The sequence below is a fragment of the Clupea harengus genome, chromosome 7 (assembly GCF_900700415.2).
Source record: "Clupea harengus chromosome 7, Ch_v2.0.2, whole genome shotgun sequence".
Classification (NCBI taxonomy): domain Eukaryota; kingdom Metazoa; phylum Chordata; class Actinopteri; order Clupeiformes; family Clupeidae; genus Clupea; species Clupea harengus.
Window position 1 is genome coordinate 6,108,026 of NC_045158.1, and position 12,194 is coordinate 6,120,219.

The 12,194-nt window shown below is 43.5% G+C and overlaps 1 protein-coding gene across 1 annotated transcript in view; it reads left to right on the plus strand.

Moving 5' to 3' along the window:
• The window catches only part of aacs (acetoacetyl-CoA synthetase), a 32,948-nt gene extending 21,818 nt beyond the window's left edge, over nt 1-11,130 (plus strand). Inside the window, exons 12-18 of the mRNA XM_031570298.2 lie at nt 247-369; nt 5,672-5,785; nt 7,127-7,252; nt 7,703-7,772; nt 8,189-8,247; nt 8,383-8,585; nt 8,843-11,130. Of these exons, the coding sequence (XP_031426158.1) occupies nt 247-369; nt 5,672-5,785; nt 7,127-7,252; nt 7,703-7,772; nt 8,189-8,247; nt 8,383-8,585; nt 8,843-8,980 (833 nt within the window). The 3' untranslated portion in view covers nt 8,981-11,130. The remainder of the gene's footprint in view (nt 1-246; nt 370-5,671; nt 5,786-7,126; nt 7,253-7,702; nt 7,773-8,188; nt 8,248-8,382; nt 8,586-8,842) is intronic.
• Nucleotides 11,131-12,194: the final 1,064 nt, after the last annotated feature.

A 12,194-nucleotide genomic window follows, 5' to 3' on the forward strand; every position in this document is an offset into this window, starting at 1 on the left:
GGATCTCCTGTGTTTCTATGCTGTGTTGCATGCCGAAATACGTCTCCCATTTCCCCATGGCCCTTGTAGCTTTGCACTCTCTCTGAACCTATTAGGGCTGAGAAAATGATCTTTCTCTGCGGTTTTGAACGGTTAGGTTGCTCTTGATATATTTACTTAACTTTGCAGCTTTATGTTCTCTCTGATCTTCTCCTTGCTGTGAACCTGTTCTGACCTCACATCTTGTGCTTTGTCACCCCGCCACAGCAAACACCCACAACCTGCAGTCGCTGCACACCATCCTGTCCACTGGCTCGCCGCTGAAGCCGCAGAGCTACGACTATGTGTACCGCAGCATCAAGAGCAACGTGCTGCTGGGCTCCATCTCAGGTGAGCGGGCGTGGTGGGGGGCAGGGGTGGGGGAAGGGCGCGCCAGGCCATCCGTCAGGCTGCTGTAGCCGATACATCGACAGCCCCTGACGCTCAATAGAGATGCCCTCCCCCTGACACACACACACACACACACACACACACACACACACATCTACCTCTGTGGTCCCAGTGCGCTGCAGCTCACGTGCCCCTCAGGGACGGCAGAAACAAATTAGCATTAGCGCTGCCAGCTGCAGCACGGCCAGCCCTCTCAGCACGGCTTTTGACACACCACCTGCGCACACACACACACACACACACACACACACCACACACACACACACACCTCACACACACACACACACCTCACACATACACACACCACACCACACCACTCACACACACACCAAACACACACACACACGCCACACACACACATGCATGCCCAACTCAAACCGAGGCAGCCCACACACCTGCATGCTCTTTGGCATTAAAGGAGAAATGCGCCACACACACACACACACACACACACGCATAGATGTGCCAACATTTAGACTCACTCAATATAAGACAAGTATTCTTACTAGCTGTCAACAAATAAATATAAAAAGTATCTGAAGAAATAACCTTGTCCATCTGATCCAAATACCATTCTCAGATTCCTAGTGGTTTTTTTCTTCATTTTTTTTTTTTACTTTGCTTTGCTTTGGAAAGCACTTCATAGCAGAGTGGTGCTTTTGAGCTATTGTCATCTCACTCGGCTGAAATGGATCAGAGATGGTGCTTAAAGTCCCGTCCTCCCAGCAGACGAGGCAGCCTTTTGTTGTGGTGAATGTGAGGCGTCACCTCTTCATGATCTTCCCTCAGTATCTCAGCTAGCGGGTGCGGTGGAGATTTGGGTTTTTTGGGGGGGGGGGGGGGCAGGCAGCCATGGCCACATCCATCAGCATTGTGTGGACGTGACGCTGCTCGCCCCTGATAAGATGCTCTGGCACATTTGGAAATCCTCCCATGTTTCGCTCTGATGGTGTCCGCCACCGGGAAAAAACCCCACAAAAAAACAAAAAAACAAAACACTTTGACAAGCTGATGGCGAGCGCTTGGCACTTAACATTTGGGATGGAGAAAACATGAGTGACGTATTTTGGCATTTAAAATGTCAGTCCGAGGTTAGACTAGCAGCAGCGGCTGTCATGCAGAGGCGGTGTCTGGATGAAGGGTAGATGCACCTCACCAAAAAGAAACCAAAAAAACTCTTTCAGTCTTGGTCATTGAATGAGCGTGCGGTCATTTGAGATCCCAGTATTGCTTCATTCAGAACCTGCCACGAGTCCGCCCAAACGCAGGCGGCCGAGCAAACGCTGCAGGTTGTGGACTTGCGACAGGTTTGACCTTGACCCGCAGGTCGGTCCGAGCATATGTAGTTGTGGCCATTTCCTCCTGCTCGAGCTCACCCGCCAGACGGACTCCCGGGCCCGCAGCCGCTCGCCACAGGGCGCCTTAACACTTTAGCCGTTACGACTCGCCTCGGTTTAATATACCTCCACCTGACTGCCATCTGTCCCTGCTCCTCTCGTCCTTCCTCTCACTCTCTGTCCTGCCAGCTTTCTCCTCTGCCCCCCTCCTCCAGGATCTCTCTCTCTCTCTCTCTCTCTCTGTCTCTCTCTCTCTATATATATATATATCTCTCTCTCTCTATCTATCTATCTATCTATCTATCTATCTATCTCTCTCTCTCTCTCTCTCTCTCTCTCTCTCTCTCTCTATCTATATCTCTCTCTCTCTCTCTATCTATCTCTCTCTCTCTCTCTCTCCTTTCACCTGTCTACTTTTTTATCATCACCATTTCTCACTTTCATTTCTCAGTTTTCTTTCCCGTTTATTTTATTTTAGCATTTCTGTATATATTTAGTTCTCTCTTCCTCGCTCTCTTTTTTTCTCTTTCTTTTTCTTTTCTGCTATCACTCCAAATGCTTCCTTTCATACCATTCTACCAGTGCAGTTGTGGCTGTGGATGTTTTTTTTTTTTTTCTCTGTGTACTGTGTACTACTGTGTACCAGGGAGGGTATTTTTGTAGCACAAACCTCTTCTCTTTTAAAAGAGGAGTGTGATAAATATTGTTTTCACAATTTTGAGCACAGAGTGGGAAACACAGGAAAGGTGTTGAATGTCAACAGTGGAGCAACATTAAACAACAGATCCAGTGCCGCAGGGACATTTTAAGTGTGATTGCTCAGCAGTCGTAGTGAGTCACTAACAGTAAACGCACCGATCTGACATTGGAAGCAGTACACAGGAAATTGCAACAACATTTTGTTGAACGAACTATTAATTGATATACAGCTCTGGAAAAAATTAAGAGACCACTCAAAATGATCAGTTTCTCCCAAATGTCAAATAAAAAAATATTGTCATTTACAGCATTTATTTGCAGAAAAACTGGTCAAAATAACAAAAAACATGCAGTGTTTTCAGATCTCGAATAATGCAAAGTAAACAAGTTCATATTCATTTTTACATTTAACACAATACTATTGTTTTAACTTAGGAAGAAATACATTTTGGGTGGAATAACCTTGATTTACAGTCAAAGCTTTCATGTGTTTTGGAATGCTCTCCACCAGTCTTTCACATTGCTGTTGGGTGACTATGCCACTCCTGGCGCAGAAATTCAAGCAGCTCGGCTTTGTTTGATGATTTGTGACCATCCATCTTCCTCTTTATCACATTCTAGAGGTTTTCAATGGGATTCAGGTCTGGGGATTGGGCTGGCCATGACAGGGTCCTGATCTGGTGGTCCTTCATCCACACCTTCACTGACCTGGCTGTGTGGCATGGAGCATTGTCCTGCTGGAAAAAACACTCCTCAGAGTTAGGGAACATTGTCAGAGCAGAAGGAAGCAAGTTTTCAAGTGGAGGATCGGTGATGATCTGGGGGTGCTTCAGCAAGACTGAAATCGGGCAGATTTGTCTTTGTGAAGGACGCATGTATCAAGCCAAGTACAAAGTTGTCCTTGAAGAAAACTTGCTTCCTTTTGCTCTGACAATGTTCCCCAACATGTGGTTTGAATGCAGAGCGATGAATGCAGTATTATAACAGGGAAACTGTGCCGGTTAAACAGAGTTGCTAATAAGCTAAAGTCAGCTGCCTTCGCTGTCTTAATATTTCTGTGATTGTATTATGGCTACACACTTTTTGCAATAGGAAGATGCATTTATCCTAACCATATTATGTTATAAGATGATCAGCTGTTGCGTTCAACTTTTTCCACATCTCTGTCATCCGTAACTAATAACTTAGCCCCACAGAGCATATTCAGTTTGTCACTACATACATTTTAAAGAAGGCAGTTTAACATTTTTGCAGTTGCCTGTTTTAAATGTTTCATATTACAGAAATTCGTGGACTTATTGGCAAGGTTTTTAGGCCTCATTTGTTAGCTAGCTGTAGGCTTGTACTTATAGTGAAACGGCCAGCCGACTCATTGGTGTAGTTTTTTGCAATACAGAAAAATCTTCATTCCCCTGATTGCAAGTCTCCACTATCATAGCTAACTATGAGGTGATAAGACCGGGAGTTACCAGGGGCCGAGCTTGACTTTCCTGCTGATGGGTGCGATGACAAGAATCAGTGGAAAAGTGGGTGTTCATTTTACGCACAAAATTCTGTCGCTGACGGTCTATAGGCAAGGAAAACGTGTTTGTACACTGACAGGCTATTTTAAGACCGCAGCTGTCCTAATTTAGTCGTAGTTTAGACTATTGAAATAAATGGAAACTAAATAAATTATATGAAATCAACATTTGTATTAGTTATGTCCATCTGTTTGTGTGTGTATTATGTTCGCAGAAAATAAAGAAAACAAACAGATGGCCTATGCTACTGTACACACAGGCCGTAGCCATAATCATCAGCATAAACATGATGGTGCTTCACGCTATATAATATTTGTTCACATCGTTGCCGGGTACCATTGGTCTACTTGTGCAGCTGGCAGAGTGAGTAACATCACAGTAGGTGAAAAAAGAGGGACAAAAAAATGACAGGGGGCATCACACTACACGGGATAAGGATGGACATATCAGAGTTGGAGCAGTGCCGATGTCTCAAAAGCGATAGGAGCATAAGCCACCGCAAGAAACAGGTGTAATAATAAAGATAAAACTAAAGAAGAGCGAACTTATTGTTTGGGAGAGGGGGGAGAAGAGCAAAACAACAAACGCTGACACGGAGATGCTCCAACGGTGTCTGCCCCTCCCCCCACCCAACACTCACACACAGCTGTATTTAACCTGTGGGCCTCCTAAATGCAGATAAGCTAACCCATTCCCCATGGACCCAATTAATACCTACTAAAGAGGCAGGTGGAAGAATATACTAGAGACAAGGAGTGAAGGAAGCATTGTTTGGTTGGGTGGATGGATAGATGGATTGAGAAAGAGAATTATTTCTCTATGTGCACTTGTATACACAGCAAATGCTTACACTGAAAATACAACACGAGTGATGAACTACACAAGCCACAGACGACACTAATAACATATCACCTCAGAATGAGGATGCTACACTTCTGATATGCACTATAACAAGGAAGAAAAAATCCATTTTATGCTTTTTACATGAATAGCAATAGTGTGAGTATATTCTATCAGATACAGGCAATTACACCGAGAAGACCAACACCCATTGTCAGACTCCAAATCTAATCCAACACAGGGAGACTCCTGTCATTTGAAATCAAGAGAGGCAGAGCCTTTAGCTTAAGAGACAACAAAGCAACCACCATCTCCTCGCTCTGAAAAACAAACGTGATACGCCTGATATCCCTTTGTATCACTTTGTAATATAAATTGCCTTTTGGTTCGGGCTTCCAGCCAGGCGATATGTGGGGAAAGTGAGCTCCCCGTGCTGGCTCTGCATCTGAGCTTTACTCTGGGAAGGGAAGGGCAGGGAAGGGAAGAAGTGATCTGCGGAGGTTTGAGGTGCGGTGATCATGACACTCAGCCCTTGCGTAGGATGCAGGATGGTGAGGACAAGCCGGCAGAGCCACTTGGTAATAATAAGGATGGTGGTGGTGGTGGTGAAGTTGTTCCTCTGGCTAAACTAGTAGAGTGACTGGTGGAGCAAGTTACTAACAACACAATGATTATGGGTCCGATTTCCAGGGAACCCATGTCCCAATGAAGCATGTATATCTTGTAGTGTAAGTCGCTTCAGATGAAAGCGTCTGCTAAATGAGAATACATGTGCATGTAAAATGTGATGATGATGATGATGATGATAATGATGGCGGCGATGCTGGTGCTTATGATCCACAGGTGGCACAGACATCGTCTCCTGCTTCATGGGCCAGAATGTGACGCTGCCCGTTCACCGCGGCGAGATCCAGGCCAGGAATCTGGGCATGGCCGTGGAGGCATGGGGCCTGGAAGGTGAGCGCCAACGGGAGGAGGAGGAGGAGGAGGAGGAGGAGGAGGAGGAGGAGGCGGCACTGGCTGTTTGGGGGGCGGGAGGGGTTGTCAGTGTGCCGACGTCCCCATGGTTTCCCACCCATATCTGTGCCATGTGTGCCATGCCAATGACGGACTGTCTTCAGCAATCAGCGATTAAGGATGTGTGTTTCATTGGCGGTGTTGGCCCATGCAAATCGGGTGGCATTGCTGTCTGCTGATTGGTGATTCAGAAAGACACAGGCCACAATAGCCACTGAATATGCTCGTTTTAGTTTTTGTATGTACAGGGCACCATTCATTTTGTTGCCAGTGGTGACTGTCCCCCAGGAGAACACATTTCCTTCAGCAAGCTGATATTCTAATGTAATTGGTTTTTAGCTAGCATCATCGTTTATGAAATACTTCAGTTGATATCTACTAGGTTGAGCTGTGCAACAGGTTGGCCATGTCTTCTTTCTTCACTTCCAAGAGAAGTAAACACGTGTCTAGGCTACCATTTCTCCAGCTGCCGGAAAATCAGCATCACATGAAATTCTGTCGAACAACAAATAATAATGTAAGCTAATTCAGTTAGCCTGACAAAACTTTTCTAGCTTTTCAAGCGTTTATCAGCATAGGTGGTGAAAATATGATGTGTCAAATACAAAATTGTAAATAAGGCATACTACTCATAGGGACCCATGGCACCATTTTTGTTATTGAAAGATTTTTTAGTTTTTAGTTAATGAAAACATTTGAAGGATTTTTTTGTTGCCTTCATTTGAATCAAAGCCTTTATTTTTGTGTTGAGTTGATATGACGACACAACACTTTATTTTGCAAGTGTATCCTACTGTATGTTGCCAAAATTAGTATTGATGTGATCATATCTCACTGATCTTGCTATATCATAATATTATTTTTAGGTAATTTTGTCCATCACCAGTAAAGGGCTCTAATAGGCTACAGAAACCATTGCTAGGTAATGGCGAATGGAATCACAGACCGAACACAGAAATTAAGTGTGCGACGTGACAGTTTCTTTACCCCACATTGGAAATATAAAAGTTTTGATCCTAAAACTTAAATATTTCCAAAATATTTCAGATTTAGGAGGCAAGGCTTTTCTTTTTTTGTCTGGAGCCTGATGTATGTTTATTTTTGTTTTTGCATGTGTTGGATTAAGAATTTATTTAGAGTTCAGTTGCAGTCTTTCTGCTATACAGATTCACCAAACAGTAAAGGTATTTGGGTCGTCATTAATGATTCTTTCTCATAGTTTCAAATAGTTTTCAGTGCCAGACTTACTGTGTGTGTGTGTGTGTGTGTGTTCTCAAACAGGCACGCCGGTTTGGGGGGAGAGCGGTGAGCTGGTCTGCCTGAAGCCCATGCCCTGCCAGCCAACGCACTTCTGGAACGATGAGGATGGAATCAAATACCACAAAGCCTACTTCTCCACTTATCCCGGTAACCTCCTCCGCCTGCCAGCGAGAGCCGGCTGCCATTGATGGGGCCCGGCGCCATTAAGCTGAGTGGTGGCACGGCATAACTGCTATTTATGCCCAGGCTGTGGATGGTTTGTTTTGCAGACATATTTTTGGATGGGAGATTGGTGGGGATGAGGGAATCCATTCTCTATCTCTCTCGCTGTTTGGTTGTGTGTGTAGACACAGGGATGTGTGTGTGTGTCTGTGTGTGTGTGTGTGTGTGTGTGTGTGTGTGTGTGTGTGTGTGTGTGTGTGTGCGTGTGTGTGTGTGCGTGCGCGTTTACAAGCTGTCTATACCATGTGCATGGAAGCTGCACTTAAGATCCCAATATCTGCTCATCTCAGCTGCTCATCTCTCCAGCTGGAGACACTCTCTCATGGCTTGTTTGTGTGTGTGTGTGTGTGTGCGTGTGTGTGTTCATCGGCTCAGGTGTTTGGGCTCACGGCGACTACTGCAAGATCAATCCAAAGACGGGAGGCATAGTCATGCTGGGGAGAAGGTAATTCTCTCTTTCTCAATCTCTCTCTCTCCCTCTCCATTTCCCCCTCTTTGTCTGTTATTTTCTTCTGCCTGGATATCTATCTATGTCTATGTCTATCTTTATTTGTCTGTGTGTTCGGGTGCAATAAGTATTTTGTAGTTGTAGTAAAAATTATTCTAAACTAGGAATAGCATTGCAATTCAGAAGACAGTAAAAATAAAATAAGAAATTGCTATTATTGTTTTTTGGTTTAGTTTGGTTTAGATTTACATTTGTCTGAACATAGAAAAAGGTTAATTTTGTATTAATAAGGAAAATTGATCATACATCATCAATTAAGGGACTTTTATTGGATGAAATACTGTACATGGTCTCAGTTTGGAGAGTAAAATGGCTTCCATTTGCCATTGATGTTCTCCTCAATGTGTTTTCAGTGATGGAACTCTGAACCCTAATGGAGTTCGATTTGGGAGCTCCGAGATCTATAACATCGGTAAGATCCAGTCTGCAGATCCACACATGATCTCTTTCAACTCCTAACTGTGAATAAACACATCCAACTTTCAGTGGCGTCAGTGGATCAGATATGTCAGAACTCAAGCCGAGTCCGTTTTCATTCTCTCCGCAGTGGAGGCTTTTGAAGAGGTGTCGGACAGCTTATGCGTTCCCCAGTACAACAACGACGGGGAGGAGAGGGTCATTCTGTTCCTGAAGATGGCCCCGAACAAGCCCTTTAACCCTGATCTGGTGCAGAGGATCCGCAGTGCCATCAGGGTGGCCCTGTCTGCCCGACACGTCCCTGCCCTGCTCCTGGAGACCAGGGACATTCCGGTGAGTTGGAAGCGTGGATGCATGGATCGATGACTGAATAGAGGATGAATGGAAAGATGAATGGATGGGTGAATGAATGGAATGGAAGGGAAGGTTGATGAAAATGTGTTTATTCTCTCCATCTCCCTTTCAGTTTGTATACACACACACCCATATACATACACATACACGCACACACACACACACACACACACACACACACACACACACACACACGCGCATCGCTTAATGTTGCTCTGTTCTATTCTTTTGTGTAGTACACCATAAGTGGGAAGAAGGTGGAGGTGGCAGTGAAGCAGGTGATCGCAGGGAAAGAGGTGACCCAGCGCGGTGCCTTCTCAAACCCGGACTCTCTGGACCTCTACAAGAACCTGCCTGAGCTGCAGAACTTCTAAGGCTATTCATGGCTTGAAATGGGAAAACCCAAGGGACAAACAATAGAGAAAGAGAGCTTCTCGAACTGACTAGTGAAATTTTTTTTATGTTTTTTTTTCTTCTTTTTTTTTTACTTGCTGCATAAACCTGTCCGCCTTTAGGGGCACTGGGAGTGTGGATTTTTCCAAAGATTCCCAGTGGTTCTTCATCACCAGAGGCTGCTTAGTTGGCCCCACCCACAAGCTCCTCCCTGTGGAATGTTTTGGCATCATCACTCTGTCAATCCAGCCAAACAAACAACAAAAAAACTACATCATTTAGTGCCCCTCCCTCCCCCCCCTCTTTTCTCTGAACTCCTCTTTTATTGAAGTCTATTTTTACCCATCATGTATTCCTTTCACAGTTGCCTCAATTACACTCTGATAGTGAGTTTAATGTTGTTGAGAAAGGAGGATTTGGTGTAATTTATATTGGATTGAGATCCAACCCATAAGTTGCTAGTTGATCTCAAGATGGTCCATAACTGCTCTGTCAGGGATCTCTGCTTGGCCTTTGATGGCTGCATCAGATACATTTTGAACATCAGGGCTTGCCCTCGTTATGTGTGTAAAAGCAGCTATCTTCACATTCTGGAGCTTAAGTAAAGAAAGTCCCCATTTGAAATCTTTGCTTCTCATGCCCCATAATAAAACAATGCTGCAATCTTACCTGGTGTAACTATCAGGTTCAGGTCAATTAAGAAACATATTTGTTTGTGATATACTCAAGGTACGTCCAGGCCTGGTACTGTGGGGAAACTTTGTTTGAGGAGCACTGGAGTCCTCCTGTCCAGCTTCACTGTTTGGTGTCACGTGAGCAGACTCATGATTGAAACACTATCTGATTATTGTGGACATGGAATTAATTAGTTCCCTGGAGGTTTTTTTAAATTTATTTTTTCATAAATTGTGGACCAGGCCCAAAGCTAGTCTCTCTGCAGGAAAAATAGCTCACTGTTGGTTTCATCGGAGGAGGGGTACTTTGTTTACAAGCTTGAAGTAGACATTAAAAAGGGATTTGATTTTTATACAGTGTACTCTGTCGCCTCAAGCAGCAAAATCCATCAGTGTTTGTTTGACGTCCCTTGTAGTTTGGTTCCCCCAACCTGCCAAGTTGGAACATTTCCACTAGTGCCCAGTAGCTCCGCCCTCTCCTGGTGCTCCTCTTTGAAATGGCTTTTCTGTCACCTCTGCGTCATTTTTATAAAAATATCACACATCTGTATCTTATTAAGACCGTTATCTGTCAGTGTAATATGTCAGTCTAATATGCCTTCATTGATACCTTGACAAAGGCTAACCGCAGACACTCTACTTGAGGCAGCAGGCCATTTGGATACATAATAATAGCTATTTAATGTTTTGTCATTGAAGTTTTAGGTCGGCATTTGTCTCACCCAGCTCTACTATTCTGACCGGTCTAGCCTTTGTGATCATTGCACTAAAATGCATGTGAAACCACTATTGGACAACCCAGTAGTGTAACACTAGTACACAAACTAGCTACTTCCCTGTTCCTTAGTCCCTGTTGCTGCTTATAGGTTGACTGGTTATGAAGTTACCTCTGTATTGTCTGGTGAATGGATCGAATTGATGGCCTTTGAGTCTTGAAACTGTTTTGGTTTATTTGACGGTTAGCGTTTTGAAGTTACCCTGCTAAATGGGTCTATTTGAGGAAAAGACTTCAGTTTTATGTCTGTTTTATTCAACATTGTGAGCGGCTAATCTTGTGTGAACCCGAATGGGAGGAAGTAAGAAAATATTTGATATCAGCCGAACTGTCACCACATCTCAGTTATGACATTCCTGTGATGTCTATTCCATTTTCGTTGTAATTTTTTTTTTTATTATTTGATGAAAGATGTATAACAGATAATAAATGTTCGTTCATGTGAATGACAAACTTACCTTGTATGTTGATGTAAATTAGTTTAAATCAATTAAGCAATTGTTCTACTTGATGGCTTCTATTTTGTTTTGACAATATTTTTTCATTTTACTGTGAAGAATGTGGAATATACCTATAGAGTGAATATTTATGAATATAGTGTCTTTCAGAGAACTACATAAATTACATGGACACTAAGATGCATATTCTGTTAAACAAACTAAATAAAAGCATTGTAACAACATATCACTTTTATGCAATTGTATTATTTCATCAGGATTACCTGTTGTTGCATTAGAGGTGATCGTTCCGCATGGACTTCAGTTGAACATTGCTCATCTCTTGTCATGGTGAACCAGAATCTGGGCTCCTAATTTTTTGCCATGGCCCAGGATCCCGACAGGTGCACATAGGTGTGCATCAGATGGCTGTCTAATTGCATCACAGATGGCTTACCTTGGCATATGTGGGTGGCTCGGGTAGCGCGATATCAATCAATTAATGTCTGTTAGGAGGAGGCTTGCACCTTTGCCATCACACTCACACTCGCTCTAAGGGGGCAGGACTGGTTCTGGGCGAGAGAGAGAGAGGATAATAAATAAATATATATATATATATAATAGTAACAATATATTACCTGCGTCTGACTGTCCACAAATGGCCATCGACCAGCAGGTAGTACAGAGACAGCATTCCTGGGTTCCTGCTGGAATCATGCAGTGCAGAGATGGCAGGGGCCTGTTGCCCCAGACGTCTTTGGATCTACATACTGTTCCCTCCATCTGGAAAAAAATCTATTATTATTTCTGTTCGTAAAAAAAGCATGCTGTAAAGAAAATAACGCCTATCCACCAGTTTCTTTGACTTCAGTTGTTATGAAAATGTTCTGAGAAAATCATTATCAACCTGTTGAAAATAGACGTATTGAACCTCTTGAAAATAGAAATGAACTGTTCACTTGATCCTTTCCAGTTTTCTTCCAGGTTTAATAGAGGTACAGGTGATACTGTCACCGCCACGGTACATTGTATATCTTTTTATACACTAACGAGTGTAGAAGCCGGAACCCTAATAACTACGCTATTACATTTCCAGATTATGCTGCCATTTTAGGTTTAATGAAGAAGGACAGCGACACTTTAGAGTATTATTTAGAAATAGAACGATTTGTAGCATGATGTGAGGATGTTTTTAAAAAGACAGAGGAGAGGGCGTTTGACCCTAGCGGAGTGGGTGACTACTGGTCATTCAAGATGAAACCATCCCACAGGTCTCCTCTTACAATTATGTACAAATACTTTGTGTTTT